A 20,014-nucleotide genomic window follows, 5' to 3' on the forward strand; every position below is an offset into this window, starting at 1 on the left:
AGCCCTGCATTTTACAAGGAATAAATTCACCCAGCAGACACTGTAACATTGGAAGTAAACTGAAAAAGGCAGCAGCATTTTTCACAGGAAATGGTGCTGCATTTTACCAAAAGTAAAATTCATAAACACAGATACATTCCATAGTTATTTCTGATCATATAAATTAGCAGTTCTGCTCAACACTCAGCTTTATATTTATCCCACATATTTTCATAAACTTAAGTAAGTTTCTTTTATCAGGAGCACTGCTAATTATAGTAATAGTTCAAGTCTAGAAAAACTGTATTTCTATCAAAATTCTCCTTGCTGGAGGGATTAATACTGGGCAGTACAGCTCCCCTCCAATACAAAAACTCAGAAAGGTACAGGACATCACTATAAGTTGGAAAATACTGCTTCCTTTTTTCTGCAATGTTCGATGCCAAACGACGTCATAATGGTCAGCACTTTCTGCACAGAATAAGCTGCAATTACACAAAGTCCTTCTAGCTCTTTGAATCTATCTAAAACCCATTAAAACCAACAATGCTGATATCCATCTACTGTGAACAGAAAGCTGGTCCCATGCAGCTGTTCAGCTCTCTGCAGTGCACAATCTCTGGCTGACATTTGGAGTTGAAAGAACAGATTCTTTTGCTCTTGATGTCAAGATGCACTTTGCTATGTGGTCTTTCACAGGCTGCCAGAAAGCGTTTCTTGGCCCACACTTTGGGAAAGAGCAATGCAACAATCTCAGTCCCTGACAGCACCCGACAAAACCGACATATTGGAGCAGAAACGTCAACATATTAGGAAATCAGGCAAGTAATGGCTCCTTGTCGAGAACCTGATGATTTTCTTTATTCTTCCCTTGCTCTAAGAGGCTTGGTGAACAAATTGCAACCAGCATTGGCCCTAGAAGAGGTCAGGAAGCAGGGACTGAGGCTTACAACTGGCCAATCCTCTGCACCACATCATCTACATTTAGAAGGAAGGTACTCATATCTCAAAGGGATGATTGGCAAAGGGAAGACAGTACATTTTAGGTTTTCCACAACAAATGGACACTTATATGTATGGTACAGTATCAGTGGATGAAGTAACAGAGGCATAACAATGAAATGTGGCATGAAATCCTTATTGTATGGAAGGAAATTTGCATTTTAAAAATACCATTTCTCGATACTAATCTCCTACACTTACGCCTTATTCTTTTACCCTTACACTGATATAACAGTGTAATTGTTACTTTGACATTCATTCATAATGTCAAAATAGGGTGATGGTCAGAATCACTGCAACAGGAAGAAACAGATGATGCTCTACATTTCATCAGTGAAATGCCACCATCTTCTTGCTTCACACAGATGTTGTAACACTCATTATTTTAATGGGACGACATCCAAGGACATTCGGGGTTTGGGTTCTTTTTCACAAATGAATAAGGCAGGCATAGGATTTTACAACTGTGAGGAGATCCGAGACATTGTGAAATCAATTACTTGCTGCAATTCAACAAGCAAGCTTGAAAGAGCCATGACTGCAAACTGATTTCCTTTTGTTAAGGACTGTATGTACACACCTCCTTACAGCAGGCTCTGTTCCCGCACTAAATTGTGAAATATTTGAAAACAACAATTACCATTTAATTGTGAAGAAAAAACACCCAAAACAGTTATAAGCAGATGGAGCAAGAACAATGTAATCTGAATTTTTATAATTAACCACTCTTTTTTCCATTGGAAGCTGGAGTTGCTGGATCCTAACAAGGGTTTCCTTGCTATTTTAGGAGCTCTATGCAATTTCATTAATTTGTTGTAAATGTTCCACCATCCACATGGAAGGTTAGAAATTTGAGCAATTAAAGAATGGATTAAGTAGTTAACCGATACTGTAATTCTCTGAATGTTAAAAGGAAGCCTCATTTTATAAAAAAGATAATCCAGAACAATCTGCTATGAAACATGTATGTTAACAGTATCTGTGGCTGCAGTGCCAATAACTTTTCTATAAATAACAGTAAGATTCACTTAATAGCTTATTTGCCCCAAGTACCTGTTTGGAAACATATGTAATATCTACATACTGATCTGAGTAGAAAGAGAGCAAATTAAATGTTCACAGACTAGATTAACACTTAAATGTAAGCATTTTATTTTGCTTGCTGGCATAGAAAAACCGTAACTTTAAATTACCTCTATCTCAAAGGTGACCCTATGTTAAATGAGACCAGGCTATCACCTTCACACAACCTGATGTAATTCCAGGTTTTAGAAAAGGCAGCAACGGTAATTACTCATGGTATTGCAATAAAAGCACAGGAGACAGCTTTTCAGGTTTTACCAATCTATTGCTGCAAGTGATAGCCCAGATTTTTGCCCAGTTCAGGTCAGGAGAGGATCAAACATTACAGTAAAGATCCTATTGGTGGAGTATTGGTCCACGGCTACTTGAACACGAGCCAGCAGTGCCCAGGTGGCCAAGAAGGCCATGGGCATTCTGGTCTATACCAACAACAGTGTGGCCAGCAAGACCAGGGCAGGGATTGTCCCCCTGTACTCAGCACTGGTGAGGCCACACCTCAAATCCTGTGCTCAGTTCTGGGCCCCTCACTGCAGGACAGACATTGAGAAGCTGGAGGGTGTCTGCAGAAGGGCAACGGAGCTGGGGAAGGGTCTGGAGCACAAGCCCTGTGAGAAGTGGCTGAGGGAGCTGGGGTTGTTCAGTCTGGAGAAAAGGAGGATCAGGGATGACCTTACTACTCACTACATAGCCTGAAACAGATTGTAGCCAGGTGGGGACTGTTTTATTCTCCCAAATAACAATGGATAGGTCAATAGGAAATGGCCTCTAGTTGCATCTGAGTACTAAGAAAAATTTCTTCACCGAAAGAGTGGTCAGACATTGGAACAGGATGCCTGGGAAAGCCTCCATCATCCCTGGAGATATTTGAAAAGAGTGTAGATGTGGTGCTTAGGGTTTAGTGGTGGTTTAGACATGGTTTAGTGGTAGAGCTGACAATGTTATGTTAATAGCTGGACTCAGTAATCTGAAGTGCTTTTTCCAACCTCAATGAATCTATGACACTATAAAAATGCCCATTTCTCTGTGATGATTACATAAGTAACATGAGGAGACTATATTCATAGGTCAGGCAGCACAGCTAAGCCAGGTGAATCTGCAGCCAGGAGCTGAGTTCTTCAATTGTCTACATCTTGAGCTTCTCATTAGTAATTTTGAATGCAGATCAACTAAACCTGAAAATTAGTCTTTGTATTTTTGCAGAATATTTTTTTCTGTATGAAGAGCACATAATTCACAGAGAAAAGTTTTCTTCCACTTGATCACTCACAAAAAATGTGTGTGTATGTGTACCTAATTAACAAAACAGCTAATGGCTTTTCCTACCTTTCAGAAAGGAATTAACTAACTTTTCGCATGCCCACTCTTTCCCTTTACAGATACACCACTTAAGAATGATGAAACCAGCAGTGGTTTCCTGCAGTGGTCTGGGAAAAGACTATTGTGATCTCACCACACAATAATTGCTTTGATATTTATCAATAATCCACATGACAGGACAGATCATGCTGTGAAACACTGAATGCCCTTTTCCAGTTTGAGTCCAAGGGCAAAGAAAGCTGATAAAGCCAGTTTTCCTTGCTACAAGTGCAAAAGAAATTGCTTTCTTTGTTTGCTAGAGGTGATTTAATATGGAAGGAAAGCAGCTCAGAAGCTTGGAACCATACAGTGGCACACAGAGAGCAGAGAAGCATCCAGATCATAAATCTCAATGTCCTGACTTTTGGGCTTAATTTCACTTTCATCAAAATCAACAGGAAAACTTGTCATCAATTTCAAAGATACCTTTCATTGAGTTTAGTCCTTTCCCTCACAAAAGAAGAAAAAATAATTGTTGAAATTATAAAAATCTGCACATACTGGATTTATTCAAGCTCCATTTGACTTTTTTCCCTACTATCCTTCCTTACATTTTAAGGAAGGGCAATAATGCTAATGATGGGAAGAATTCTTAAGCAGAAAATGTACTAACATTTAATGCTTTGGCAAAGAGGATATGCTTACCAAGATGCTTGAAAACCAGCATGATACAAAATGAGAGCCTCATGTATGCTATCTGGTTTCTTTCCACCAAGCCTGACCACCACTTTCTCAGATGCCACCATGTTCTTGCTTTGCCTCAAGACCATTTTGCCAACAATATGCTGATCTTTTTTTTTATCTTGCATGCTGTAACCTAATCAAAGAACCAGAAATAAAACTTTCCTACAGCACACTGTACAATGTTCTATGATGCTTGAAAACCACAGGTTTCTAAGACAATTAAATGACAGAACCACATCTTGACCCTTAGATCCAAAGCTAAGGCATGAGTTAGCAATTCAGTCCAGCCTGTTACTAGGCTGTTATTTCAAGATGAGAGTCTGCATTTCTTCACACATGTCTATGTATGAGATTATAAAACAACATTTATTTCCCACAGCCCTAAAAAGAAGAGGCTGCGTGTTTTGTTTTGGGTTTGGTGGGGCTTTTTTGTTAATGCTAAATATACAAACACTATACTTTATGGAAACACTTAAGGTGTTTCTTGCAAGGACAAAATGGACACAGGAAGTTATCCAAACAGTTCGGCAAGTAATTTCAATACTGATCTATTTGAAAATACTGATTTTTAAGATTTATATTTGTAAATAATTACTAATATATTTGCAAACATATTGCAAGAGATAATTAAGGAATGGGTGCAGAAACATTTCTATTACCTCACTTAAAAGGATTTACACTTTACAGGCAACTTTAAATGAAGAAAGTAATAGATCATCACTCTAACTTTCTGCACAGTTTCTTACTTATATGTAACAAATTTTAGTTACTGTAATTACAGCTGTTAGCCTTTCACCTGAATAACAAATGCCTTTTCTCTGCACGAACTGTCATGTAGCAAAGAATAGCACCATAGGCCATTCCCATGATACAATCAAATCATGATTACCTCACTGTAAAGCAAGAAATCACTCCAGTACAGTGATGCAGACCTCCTGTTTCTATCTCTGCAGAGGTACAGGATAAAAAATCATTAATGTGATACATTAGGTACAGTAAAATATGTCCATAGTTCAGTACATTCAGTGCTCGGCCTCAGGCAGGATTGTTGTTTGCTGCTTGGAACATATTTAATAAGAAAACACAGACATTTTTCTCTGAATAACTAATCTGGAAAAATCCTATGAGGAACATGCTGCTCACCAACTCCAAATACCTGAGCGAGTCCTACGGAAAAGGGTTGCTAGGCAGAAGACAGGTGAGATGGTGTAGGAAGCACGCGAATGTCCATCCTAGAGAGCAGCACCATTTCTGGTTCACCTCCTGTGTGGCACCTTTCAGACTGACAGCCTGTAGGCTGTCATGCATGCGCACATGCACACGCACGCATGCACATACGCATACATGTACACATGCACACACACGCACATGCACATGCACACGCACACACGCACACGCATACATGCGCATGCACACATGCACACGCACACATGCACATACGCATACATGTACACATGCACACACACGCATGCACACACATGCACACGCACACATGCACACGCACACACGTACACGCACACACGCACACACATGCACATGCACACACACGCACACATGCACACGCACACACGCACACATGCACATGCACACACGCACACACATGCACACACACACACACACGCACATGTGCACGCACACGCGCACACAAACAGGATATGGCTCTGGTACACACCGACAATGAGGCAATCAAAAGGCTACAAAATCACTTCATTATATTGTTCAGAGTAGGGTTCGGAGCAGCAGCAAGTAGTGATTTTATTTCAGAAATGGAACACAAAAAACAACAGCGATATTCCTCTGCAATATAGTCCCAGGATCATTCTCTGACTAAATTTCAAAGGAATTTTGCCAAGGGTTTTGAGAGGAGACTCAGATATTCTGCCTGTGACTTCTGGAGAGAAACTAGCATTGCTGTATCTGCTTCCAAAAAATTAACGCAGATCTGGAAAACTTAACAGTTTCAAAGGATTTGCAATATAAAGAGGAAACACTAACCACTTCTTAGCTCAGACTTTGCAGACTATTTAATAATATTTATATCACTGCAGCATTTAAAAACCCAGCCAAGATGAAGACTTCAAACAGAATATGCTTCTACCCAGAAACATTCTAAATGAAAAGAAACTGTAGTAAATAAATACAATTAATACTAGGAATAAAGTAGAAAACCAGAAATATTTAAATAAAAATGTATGGAAACAAAACTAGCTGTAAGACAGCATGATGCTTCCAAATTATTTCAGCTGACTTTAAAAATATATAAGTAACTAATATGAATTATTTCAAACAACTCCTGGACAAAGAAATTTTTGGAGTTCTAAATCTGGGGGTTTTCCACTCAAACATTTGATTGCCATAAATTTTAGTTAAATGATAACTTTGTGATTGTGCTGGTAGCAATAGAAGGACTTTAATTAGTAATTTGATAAAAGCTTGCAGCACAAACAAACAACAAAATTAACATCTGATTAATCCCAAAAGAGGTGCTCATCCTCTAATGTTACAAACCCCACAAACTTCAACCTTCTCCCTTGGGCAAAAGTCTACATAACTAGACAGGGCTCAAAGCAAGCCCTGAAGGTCACCAAACACAGGCTGCGACTGCAGACGTGCCTTTTCCTCAGCGATCTATATCAGCTAGAGCTGTTTTACAGCAATGTGAGAGGGTGAAGAGTTTACACTAGCTGGTTATGCAATAAATGTCACTGGTATTACTGCTGACTTCAGACTAGACTCGCAGCATTAAGCAGCTAAGAGGTGATAAAGCAGGATTAATTCCTGAGGAAAATTTTTTATTAATTTGTCAGCATAGTTTGTAGTACAAATTCCCTGCTACCTTTATTCTTCCTCATACAGGAAACCATTCTGCACCAATCTGTTACTCCTTGAGAGTAGGACTTGATAGCAATTTTAATATTATTGCACAGACACACCTTTAAGCCTGTTTTCACACCCTCACCTTAAAGGAAGTCATCCAAGATCACAGTTATTTATGGCTGTTCATGTAAATCACAACATGGATGACAAGGGAATGGTTATGGAACAGTGCAAAACACAGTAACTTCGCAGTAATTGTTCTTTGAGCTGCCCTGATGAAATTGTACCTGACAGGGACAGCAAAATCACCCAAAGTGAGTGAGTGGTTAGGGCAGGGCAGTGCTGTACCACCCGATAAAGCTGCTTCGGAGGCAACGTGAGCTCTGAAACCTCCACCTGCTGCAGAAACAAATACATGATCAACACACTGAATTCTCATTGCTCTCCCCCACCCTGAGGCCCACTTCTCTTGTCAGCAAGGCAGTGGTTGCTATTCCAACACAGCATTTTTTTCATTTCCTTTTTTTGATTAGAACACAGGTAAATGAACAAACCACCAATGAGAGCAAATAACTAATTTCCTCAATGATACAGGTATTGCCTGCAAAATAACAAAATATGGTAAGGTACTAGAATATATATTCTGTCAGATGCAATTTTTTTGCCAAAAGTATGCCCTATGGCTGCTCTAATTTAGGATTTTCAGTTTGCCTCTTACACTGACCTGCACTTAACAATACAACAGCAAGAATTTCAAATACAAAAATTTACAACAAGACCAGAGTAAATCCAAACCATCTGATCTGACTATTTTCCCCAAAAGCAAAACAGAGTATCAACAGTACTGTTTTGACTTAGGCCCTGTGACACAAAAAGGTGCTGCCTTCTACCAGATATTTCATTGATGACACTTGCGAAGATCTATTGCAAGTTCATACAGAGAAATAAACTACTTCTTTAAATCACCTCTTGGACATCTATGTTTAATAAATAATCAGCAACTCGACAGCTTGGGTGAGGAGGAAAAGACTGATGGTATGCTAACTGTAATGTACATAAAGCTGTATACATGACAAATCATATTCTACTTATCAGGTACTGTGAATCACATTTATCTTTTTCCCATGATGAGTTTCTGTCCACTGAGGAAGGAAACTGTGATTTCCTACACTTATCCAAGCACCTAGTCTAGGGGAGACCAGGTTATCATCTCATTACTGTGGTAGGAAAATTAAAAATAGTAAGAAAAATATGTGCCTGTCTCAGAACAAAAAAGTGTCAGGAGCATTCTTTAAGGCATTCTACTTGAGAGACCAAATTTCCAGCATTTTGAAATGGACAGCTAAGTATTATTAAGGTATTTTGTTTCCACTGATAAAGGAAGATAGTGATTTTCAGGAGTACTTAATGAACAGTTTTGAATAAAAAAAAAAAAAAACCACAAAACCAGTCACCTTTCTTTTTCTAAGCCACCTATATCTCATTATACATATCTGTGCATGATAAATTAATTATAATCACCCAGTATTTGGTCAATCATGTCATTGTAGTTTCTAAAAAACTTGTCAGTGCCAAGAAAGCATTTTAATCTCTGATTTGTGCCAATAGCACGAGTACAGCTGCAAAGATTAATGGAAGCAGCCATTAAGGAAAATAATAAAAAGTGATGTTTAAATAAAAGCTGTCTGAAAAACAACAGAACATGGCTGATCTAGGCCAAGGTGAAGGAAACACCATTTATTCTACAGAGTTATTAACATCAGACTAGTCACCATTTGCAGGTTAGACAAAACCTGGTACATGTCTGGGGAGAAATAAGGAAGTCTTATTTTTTATACTGAAGTTTATTTTATAAACAGTAAAACAAGGTTTTTAGAATGTCTTAAGAGTTACAGGTTTTACAGCTGTTCATTTACACTCATCTCTGATACATCTTCCCATCTGTTCTATATGCCATGTATAAAACACTTTTAATACTCATTCATCCCACACAGATCTTTTCAAGAGAAGCATGGGCACATACCTTATTTTTAAGAACTTTCCTGATCTTCGCTTCTTTATCACTTTTGTTGCAGGGCTCTCTTTGTTGTGAACATACTACCCCTTACCACTAAAAAAACCAAATTTGTTATAATCTTATTCCTTAGTTACAAAAGCAAAATCCATTAATTCTTGGGGGGAAAAAAAAATCAGAGAAGAAAGGACACACTACAGCCTCTTTTCACACCTCTACAGCTAGCAGTGGAGAACTGACTCCTGCTAATAAAACCAAAAAACCACAGATCGTTAGCAGGAAAAAAGCACTTCATCAAACCTAATTTTTTGGCCTGTGGCCCTGGCAGTGTCGCGCTGGCTGCCTGGGGAATGTCACCACTCAGAAAGGCCAAGGTCACTCTGATGTCAGCAGTGCTCAGAGCATCACATACTCCAAATGTGGCACCCTCAACACTGCAACAAGCATTGCCCTAGGGCAGCTTCCACTACCCACATCCCACATCCCCAGTCTAAAACGTATATTGTGGAGTGGGCACTACTGCCTCTTAAAACAAGACCAGAAAAGTAGGGGAGTCAGCTGTGCCCTGCCTCTCAAAAATTCTACATGAGGAGTGCAATGTCAACTTAAAATGGGCCATGAATGTGGGAGATCTTCATGTAATTTCATAAAGGTTGAGCACTCCCATCCCCAAAATATCAAGACTTTGTAAATGCCTTTGGATTTTGTTAAATATTTATCTGAGAGGTAAATTTGGAGAACTATCTTGGAGGGGAAAGTAGAGGAATATGGGTCAGACAGAAAAGCTGTACCATAATGCTGCACCTGTGTCTGGCATTTCTGAACAAGCCTATAAGCAAGAAACAGATTCTGAACTTCTTTTTGATTTTAAAGTAAAGCTCCTCCAGAGACTAAGCACCCCAAAACTGGTTGATATTCTGAGGTCTCATATGCCGATTTGGGGTGACATTCCACCTACAGTCTCCCATAGCTCTCATTCTGTGAGGGATCTGGAACAAAGTATCCAAAACTGAGATGATGGAAGGAAAAACTTTCATAAAGTCCCCTGATGTCCTCTCTTTGTACAGCTTCTGGTACAACAAATCTAACCATGTCTGGAGTTCTGAAAAACAGCATGGTGAACATTTGCCAACACAGCTTCTAAGATGTATCATTTGACTTCTTTTTAATTACATATGCTTTTTATTTTTAAATATACGGATGGATATTTTGTCCCCCTGCTATTAATTAATGGTGGCACTCCTCTAGACTTCTTTTCCCCATCATACTTAACAGGAGTGGCATCTAAGTGGATGGCCATGTGTTAAGAGCATTTAATCTACACTACATTTGCACGCTGTCACTTTTTGCTCATTACCAAAGCACACACATAAAAAACCAAGAGACTCCTGGGGTGAAAACTATAATCACTGATTTGTGGTCAATAAATTACTAAGAAGCATTAAAAGAAACTGAGAATAGTATCCATTTCACTGTACTAATGGTTCCAGATATAATGTATCAGCCTATGGTTCTGTTAGTTAATAGTCCTAAATTGAAACAACAATGCTAAAAACTCAAGGCAAATTAACTCATAGTAACTGCTACTGTAGTAACATTAAATTAAAACAGAAGTAGATTGAAAGTTTTCTGAGAAAATAAAAGCAGATAAAACATGACACAAAACCAGACATTGATCTAAACAAGAGATGGTTCGATGTCAGTGCTGAGGCTTTTGTTTCAAACATGTATTTAAAACAATGCACCTATCTTGCAAGATCCAGATACTCATAGCTCTGTATTCACACACATGCTTGCACAAGTAGACCGACTGAGAACTGTCTCTGGAATAAAATTCAGATCTTCCTAAGAACAGTGAAACACTATGAACAATGAAAGCTATGACAAAAAAAAAAATTCTTGGTAGTGAAAACAAAGAAAGAAAAGAAAGTTATTCTATGGATAGAGTTGCAGTTACTAGGTATGTGGATTCAAAATGAAGAAGTCCTGAAAAAGGAAATTTCAGTTTTTCTTGTATGCATGCAGGTTATTTGTGTTTTACCTTAAAACACACTAGATCAGATGTTATAATAGTGAATATACATGTGCAGTGCTAATACAACTACCAAGCAGAGAAGTACCTAAAATACTGTTACTTTCCTTTAGAATGCAAATACTGCCATTAAGTACACTGTGGCAACATTGAGATCATTGTGGATCTTAAAATATCACACACAAGCTATTCAAGTTCCTTAAGACAACAAAATTGGCAATAAAATAATAGTTACGCTGTGTTGGTAAAAATAGCTCATTTTCCAAATGTAGCTCTCTGTAAATGTAGAAAAACTGCAACTGGCTTGTATATACCATAAGCTATTCATCTAAAATGGTACTGTCAGTGAAACAGATGTCATTGCACAATATCCCTGCACCACCCACATTCTGTTGTCCTAGTTGCCAAACAGAACTGTTTTGAATTATTCACTGAACAATCAGATCCAAGCATTTCTGCAATGATTTTCATACTACATTAAAGGAAAAAGAGTACTTAAAACTGAAATGTAGTTCCACATGATGTTTTAATGTGACTTAATACATTCAACATATCTTCACCAACACACATGATGAAGAATAGACTGAAATCTTGGCAGAAAATTTTAAAAAGTGTTATTTTTAAGACGTTTGTCCATCAGCTTCTTCTGTTTTTCTCTTCCTGCCTATTATAATCAACTTCAGGCTTATGTTTTTAAATATCCTTCAGCTGATTCCACCTCAGTCCTTACCTATCTGTTCTTCACAGGATAGCTACATAAAATCTGAAAATCATACCATAGAATAGGTTAAGCTGGAAGGGACTTCTGGGGATATCCAGCAGTGGGACGGCACTTACTACTGTAGGGCCCATTCAGTGTGACTTGTTAGGGACACATTTTGATCTGCATATTCCATACGCCATCCTACACTGTAGAACTCAGCCATCTGGTTTTTATCTTGTCTTTTAATCCTGTCTTGTTTTTTCATCTATCCTCCTTTTTTTTCATCCTTTTCACAGTGATCTCTGGAGTTCATCAGTATCAGACTGCCATCAGGCTTCCTAGGGAGGGGCATGAGGCACAGAATTACCCACAGTTCAAACAGAGCCTTGCCAATGAACCCTATGAGCTCTCAATGCAAAAAGGTTTGTAGTCTGCTCTCACCAGTGCCACAAAATTGTTCTGAAAACTAAAGCTACCAGATTTTCTCAACTTGACACTTTAATAATCCAGACTACATATATATGAAAGCATGTGAAGGAAAATAGTGAGCACAATGAAATTCATATAGAGTACTCTGTCTGCATTCACATTTGTACAAGCGACCGACACACTAAAGAAAATAAGATCAGAAGTTCAAATAGTCACAGTCTTCTAGCACAAAAAGATGTACTTTAATTTTTAAGAATAGGGATAGAAATCTAAAAGGCATCTGCAGGGATACAAATGCATTCCAGCAACCTGATGAATACACCTAGAGCAAATGAAAGCTAGACAAAAAAAATCAGCTATCATATCTAAAGCTTTTACTCATGTGAAATACTGTCCTTGAGAATGTAAAACTTTCTTCAACCTCTCAAGACAACTGAGAATAAAAGCATGGAAATTAACATTAAAACACATTTTAGTATCTCAAGAGGTTTCTCATCTGATCAGTTTTCTACTCTTTGGTACTTGTTTGCTAATAAGCCACCTAACCCTTCACTATCCAGCTTTATGATGCCTTATTTAGACTTCTCAAATTTGTTGAGCTGCTTTCAGATTACAACAGCCTTAAAGGTAAATACGACACACACGCTCTTTTAGCAGAATACTTGCCAGTTTGGCAGCAGCAGAATCAACAACAGATAGGCAGGGGGAGTTTTGGTTAGAGGAAAGAGAGTTTTCTCTACTCTCCTAAAATTAAAATATTTCAAGAGACTTTAACACACGCAGTTCCAGATAGCTGCCTAGCAATTCTCTGGCTCAGTGGGGGAAAAGAGAGTGAAAAAGTTTCCATCAGAAACAACAGAGATTGCAAATTCTGTGTTCAGTATACTAATTTGATACATACAATTGTTCATACACACTCTTGATGAGTGGAAGCAATCTAGGCTAACAGTTAACACTGTAGGAATTAAATATTTTTTGCCACCAAAAGCCAAGACTATCATTTCTGTGATACTTATAAACCTCAGTGTTTAGGAAATAAACATCCATATGCATTGCATTCACTACAAGGCACCAGACCTCAGACTATAAAAGCACTTTATTCTTTGCTTTAGACAATAACTTCAAGTCCTAAGCATCTCTATCTGGCTTAGGACTACATGTAATAGTTTTGGGTTTTGGTTTTTTTTGCTATTTTTTAATTTAAAAAGCAATCTAATAATAGCAAGTAAATTAAGAGAGAACTTCATTGAGGTATTATCCAATGAACATAATCTGTGACATCCTTGCTATAAGAAAATAATTCCATTCATCCTGCTTAATGCTGTTCAACTGAAGAATAAAATAATTCATAATGACTTACCATTTCAAAGTGTAAGTGTAATATTGAAAAATATGCCTTTACAGCATAGCTTACAGAGTAAAAACATGGTCTGACACCTTGAGAAGCTATTTTTCCCAAGAAGCAGAAAATACGTATTTGCTAAACTGCAACAAAACTAGAACATCTTTCATCTTTCTTCACTCAATGATTTATGAATACATTATTTTATCATTTTAATTAAATTTAATTCAGGAAAATTATTTTCATGAAACATATCTTGCAAAGCTTGTGTTTTCAGGAACAGTAGCCAATTTTTGATTTTTTTTCAGCCCATGTGAAATCTGTGTACCTGTATTATAAACAAACTCAAAGTAATTAAAATGTTAAATAACAAATGAGTGGTTCTAAAGGTATCCTTTTAAAATCAAGTCCATCTAGAGTACTTCAAATATAACTAATGTTCAATGCAGCTCACAAATTATTTATTGTTCTGTTCAGCGAAAAATAATAAACACTTTGATATACAGCGACTCTCCCTTACACTGTGGCCTGGAAAACACAAGGCAGTTGCTTTTCATATTGATAATTGCTTCAGACCCATTACTGATTTATATTTTCTGTCCAGTTTTGGACAGATGAAGTTGGCTACATATACCACAGTCTTTGTATCATTACATATTTTTAGCACTAGCTTTCAAAGGAGTTACAGTGCACTATGAACTCTTAGATTATTTAGAAACCAACTAATGTAGTTAAAGAAGCCCCTTGCTAATTAGGGTAAGTATTTTGTTGGTGTTGACCTTTCTTTTCATTTACTAATAAAATCCCAATAATACATTTTGAGAAAGATGAAGATGAGCATGCTGATTTTGGAAAAAAAAAGAAGGAAAAGATAAAGTTACAAGTAAGTACAGCTGTTAAACCTGGTTAGAGAATACAAGGGAAAAAATGAGACATTTTTGGGCTTTACTTTTGGTTTTTTGTGGCTTGCCCTAAAACTGAATGTGTCTGTCACAACTTTTAAAATATCCAGCTCTGGTATGTCTCTCTCCTCCTGTTTATGTGCCTGTTCACTTGTATTGTGTACGGAATTGTGCCTCTTCTGAACCACTTTATATATGACTGCTAAACAAAAGAAACAGAACAGTGAGCAGCTAGGTCCCTGATAATTTGAATAATTACTGAATTATAAAACCTTATCTGATGAATATACCCAAAGTTATGTAAAAGCAGACATTCCAACCAACACATTGCTACATGCATAAGTATTAACCAGCTCAGCTTCATAGGTGCCTTAAATATTGCTTGCTCTAAGAAGAAAGCTGTTTAAAAGATTATTGTAACTGCTGAAAACTCAACAAGCCCTCCATGCATTAATTTCATTATCTACTTGTGGACAAAAATTAGTTTACACAGTTGCAAATAGCATATGGGAAACCATCCTCATCAAACAGAGAACCTGTGATTTTTGCCACTGCGGTCTCTCTTTTCATGAGTTTTTTTTCATGAAAGTGCCACTAATTACAACAGGAAGTTAATGTTGCATTATCAGCATCGGTAGATGAAAAGCATGCATAAAAATATGTTTGTATACTGTTCTGAATTATTTGCTACTTCTCTGAGGAAAAAAGTGCATTGAAAGTCTTTAGAAAGCCAAATTTTGTCACAAGATCCTCCCCAGATACTGTCATGGCTTAATCCAAAAGCTTAGGGAAAAAATAGCTCTGACCTCATCAATGTGCCAAAATGCTGAGTAAAGGTTTATGTCCTTTTGCTGTCATTTTAATTCTTGCTTTCTATGTGATCAGGATAATTCTGGAGTTAAAAGTTATTGATTTACTAGAAGGCTGCTTGCTTTTTTATTTTCAATATCGATTTGATTAAACAAAAAGACATTTGAGCAAAACATGGAACTTTTCTATATTGACTATTGTACTGTATTAGAACCCTTGTGCTATAGAAGGACTTAGCACTTATAAGGACATTAGTACACATAATTCAACTAAAAATTGACCAACCTTTCCTTCAGCATCTGTTGTTACCTTCTCAACCTTGTTCCTGTTTAAAAATTTCTTCACCAATTCTTCTACTTGGACATTGAACTTCATAAATGTCACATAGAAAAAATATGCTGTCAGGAGAGTTATGCTTTCCCACCACATTATGAAGTTATCCAGAAAAAAGATGATTAGCAAGATCAAGTCAATGATGTAAAAGGACATGTCTCGAAACAGTGGCCACCAAGTAAGATTCAAGATCTCTTTAGAAAATAAAGCACACATTCCAATAACAAAAAGGATATTGAACACGGCAGATCCCACTATTGTACCAATGCCAACGTTGCTGTGGGATATAAACACTCCTATCAAAGAAGTGAAGAGCTCTGGGGCTGACCCACCAGCAGCCATGAAGGTTGCCCCTGCCACATCATCGGAAATGGCCAGTTTTTCAGTGATGACAGTCAAGGAAGGAACAAAGAACTCATCACAGACTATGGCTAAGGCTATAAACATGTAAATCATTCCAATTATATGGAGGATCACAGCTCCCTGTCTTCTCTCCTCAAGAGAGAAAAGGTCCTCAGGGTACTCTCCCTTCGTATGATCATCTGTCTCATTGTCTTGCCCAGCTTCATGTTTCATAGAAGTATGTGGATCTGGAGTGCCATTTTCATTCTGTTCTGTGAAATCCAAGAGAGTTCTTTGATGCCCATGCACCAGCTTTTGGCTATCTAGGCTGCTGACCAGCGCCGTGCTATGTGGTTCCATCTTGAAAAAGGCACTCATTGAAAGTGAGAAAGTACTAATGGCCACTACACTGACAAGGAGCCCTACAATTCGTATCAGTCTCAGTTTTTTCCTGACATTCTGGTGCCACCTGCAACCGAACAGCGGTTCCGCCAAACACCACTCCTCCAAGACACCAAAACCAGTTTTTTTCTGAAGAGCCATTTTGTGTTCTGTGAGAAACGCTGAGGGAGTCAGACAGACTGTTCCTTCATACTTTCCTCCAGCTATGAAGTTAGAAGCGCTGTTAAGAGTCTTCCCAGAATCAAGTACTTTCACTCTTCACAGGACGTATTTTCTTCATTCGTCTTAAAAGGACAAACATTGACATTAGTGAAACAGGAAGTGATTAGAAACTTATGAAAGCATTTTACAGACTGCGTTACATTTAAAATTTGAAGCAGAATAAGTAACATAAACCTCTGTCACATCCCACCAGACACAGCAATTATATGTTTGTTTAAACAGTAACCCTGTGGATAACAGTTTACCAATACTCATATTATGCTTCTCATATGCCTCTGAGCCACTGCTCTCCTCAGGTGTTATCAACAACAAAAAAATCCTAGTGGATGGTAAAAACTGTCCCCAGATGTTGTGCAAAAATGAAGAAACTATTATTTTAATGGATACACCAAAGATTATTACCTGCTGTAATTACTTTCCACTATGAACATGTAATGTCCAAATCCCAAATGCAGGGAAAATAGTGCCAGGAAAAGCAATCAAAGTGCTAACAAGCATCTCATCAGAGCTTTAGACAGCTGAGGCAGCATTAATTGAAATGTTACGTATGCACAGAGCAACAGACATTGATGTGTAAGTAGAATACTCTGATGCTGGAACAGGACTGAAATGGGAGTTTCTTTAGCTCCACTGTAAAATCAGCTCAGGTTTACAGAGAAAACTTGGTTTCCTTCTGATCAGAGCTAGGACACTGTCTTAGATGAGTCAAGACAAAATTTCCAGTCTCCTCTCACTCTGTTTTGATTTATGTCATGCATTCAGAAATAAATGTAGGATGTTACTAAGAATACCTATGTGGTACCTTTTAAAAGTGCTCCTCTTACTAATACTTAAGAAAATTGTTTAAATTTACACAAGAGTTGATCCTGGAAGAAATGAAACAGTAAAGAATTATGCAAGAATGACAGCTCATATATGCCAGAGATGAGCATTCTTGACTAACAGCACTTTTAACACAGGAAAAAAAATATCTGTAGATAATAGGTGTTTTGCTTAACGAATTTGAAGATTTGTAATGGAGAAGTTAGTTACATATATATGTCTTTCACAGTTATTTTATATGAAACAAAATGTAAGATACTTTCTGAATCAAACTGGATGTTAGTCTTTACAATTACTGTCCAAAAATACTTTGTTACATCTCTTATTCAAGTCATTTGTAGCAGGAGCTGAATTCTGAACATTCTATCAATCAGCAGAATAACTGACTTTGTATTCCCAAATACAGGATTACAGCTACTACATGCAGTTATCTCCCTAGAAGTTATTAAGTCATTCTCAGTTTCTCCTAATTTTTTCAAACAGTTTCCACACTAAGATGTCATAGAGACATACTTCATCCGCAAGATGCAGCAGCACAGCAGAGATATTTATCTCCCACCCCAGAGTTAACACTCGACGGACTGCCACAAAAGCATTTAGCAGGAAAGACACCGGAACGGCACCAGCACCGCTGCCGTGCACGGCCGGCGGCCGCGGGCCGGTGTCGACGCTCCCCTGGCCGTGAGGCGAACGGGACACGGGAGAAGCGCTCCGGCTGTCCCCTGCCCTGGCACCCCGCTCGGCCACCCCGCTCCCTCCCCGGCGGACCCCAGACCCGACGGAGCACAGCGCAGCCCCCGCCGCCCCGCCTTCGTGCCCGTGCCCCGCGGAGATGCCGCAGCGCCTCGCCTAACTCAGCGCAAGTTCGCACCGCTCCGCCGCGCTCCGCTCCACGCCGCACAAACTTTTTCCACCTCCGAAAGGGGAGCGGGTCCAGCCGCAAGAGCGGAGAGCCGCGCAGGCACCGACGGGGGGCTCGGGGCACTGGTGGCCCCTACTCGGCAGCCGGTGCCGCCCATGGAGGCGGGAATTTGCGGATGGGAGTCCCCGCACCGCCGCAGCCCAGCCCCCGCCCCGCGCTCACCCGGAGCTGCGCTGCGCTGCGCTGCGCGCCGGCCCGCGGGCGCTCGGCAGGGGCGCGGGGAGCGCGGCGGGCGCGGGCGCGGGCGCGGGCACGGGCGGCCCGAGCGCAGCCCCGCGGCACGGACTGCGGCGGGTGGCGGCAGCGGGACCGCCCCTGCAGGCGGGGCAGGCGGCGCCCCGCCCCCGCCCGCCGCGCTCCCGCGGGACTGGGGTCGCTGGCCGAGCAAGGGGGGCACGGAATTTATTTATTTCATTTTCTCCCTTCGTTCTGGGTTAGCTGGCGCCGTTTTAAGCGAGGTAAAATGTAGCGCATCTGGCAAAGGCAAAAAGCCTCGAAGAGCGGGGCTCTTTTAAAAAGGTGAGGCCTTCTGATCAAAATATCCTTTATGCCAAATGAAAGGAAATCAGGATAAGAAAGATAAGGACGTTTCATTTTGGTTTTGATTTAAGGATGACAACATATCCATGATTAAGTTATTTGTTATGATTAATTTACTGCTGAACAGAAATTTCTTTAAACTGCATTTCAAAGTTGCCGAAGAGAACCATAAAGATGCCCTCCACAAACGAGAAAACAGGACAATTCCTTAGCCAGAGCTGTCCCCTTCTATTTTAATCTTCTGTTTTCAACATTAGTATTTTCCCAATAAGCTGCACTTCATTAAGTAAATGCTTCAAAATTCATGAACATTGGAACAGTTACAAATGCAGCTCTATAGCCGTAGCTAATTTCCTGTGACGTATGCTAGAGATCTGTTAGAGTACACAGGTGATGCTCTTTTGACATACCAGTTGCATTCCTCCTCTGTGCCACTGTTAAAAAAACCTATTTGGTAATCCATGGATAAACCAAAGTAATCCAGTGTAGGCGGGCCAACATCCCAGGAAGACCCTGATTGGTTCAGGGCTGTTTAAGAAGAACTTCATGTGGAAGTCCTTGAAAAATGCAGTGCCCAGACAAGAGTAAGGATATTTGCTCTCGGCTGGGTAAGAACAGCCATTGAGATCTGGGAAAAGTTCGGTAAAGAGCTCACTAACACTTCTCTGCTTTCAATGACACACTTTGCACATTCTGAAAAGCCCTACTGTAAGAGGTGAACTCTCAGTCTCTTTGGAGTAAATAATAACCTCTTACAGTTTCTGCTTTCTTCATTTTGAACTCTTTTTTCATCCTTTGGCAAACAGAAACCAATATTAATTGGTGCTTCACAAAGAATACAAAAATGTAAGAGTTTGTCTGAAGTGATAATACACTGAAATTATAGGTATTATTAGGACATCACATGAAAATTAAAGACTGTTAGGGTAAGCCTGGCATGCACAGTCTGTTTATATTTCTACACCGGCATTTTGTAGGACCTGGGCTGTTTGGTTTGCCCTTGGCATTAATGGGAAATTCATAAGTTCTAAATACTTAGGAGATGGCAAAATGGGAAACACCAAAGTACAGCGGGCATCTTCGAAACTTGTGGCCACAAAAGAGATGTAGAAGGTTACAGAGATATTGCCAAAATTTCAATGGTTTCTAGTAAGAGCCACAGCTGAGTGGCAAAGTGTGCATTAAGGGCAGAGTCTGCTCGTGCAGTGTACTTTTATTTCATGTTTCATATTGGGAGGTGGTCATTAGTGGCTGGCAGTTGATGGAGGGGCTTGTTAT

At 39.2% G+C, this 20,014-nt stretch overlaps 1 protein-coding gene across 5 annotated transcripts in view; it reads right to left on the reverse strand.

The window, feature by feature from the left end:
• The window catches only part of SLC24A2 (solute carrier family 24 member 2), a 106,499-nt gene extending 87,982 nt beyond the window's left edge, over window positions 1-18,517 (reverse strand). The window contains exons 1-2 of one of the 5 annotated variants that reach the window (XM_074532358.1): window positions 18,359-18,517; window positions 15,439-16,514 (exon numbers count right to left, since the gene is read on the reverse strand). In XM_074532358.1, coding sequence (XP_074388459.1) covers window positions 15,439-16,371 — 933 coding nt within the window. In that variant the 5' untranslated portion in view covers window positions 16,372-16,514; window positions 18,359-18,517. Of the gene's footprint in view, window positions 1-15,438; window positions 16,515-18,128; window positions 18,332-18,358 lie in introns of those variants that run through there. The other 4 variants (XM_074532361.1, XM_074532357.1, XM_074532360.1 and 1 more) reach the window with 4 other exon arrangements.
• Window positions 18,518-20,014: the final 1,497 nt, after the last annotated feature.

Source organism: Zonotrichia albicollis, chromosome Z (assembly GCF_047830755.1).
Source record: "Zonotrichia albicollis isolate bZonAlb1 chromosome Z, bZonAlb1.hap1, whole genome shotgun sequence".
Taxonomy (NCBI): Eukaryota; Metazoa; Chordata; class Aves; order Passeriformes; family Passerellidae; genus Zonotrichia; species Zonotrichia albicollis.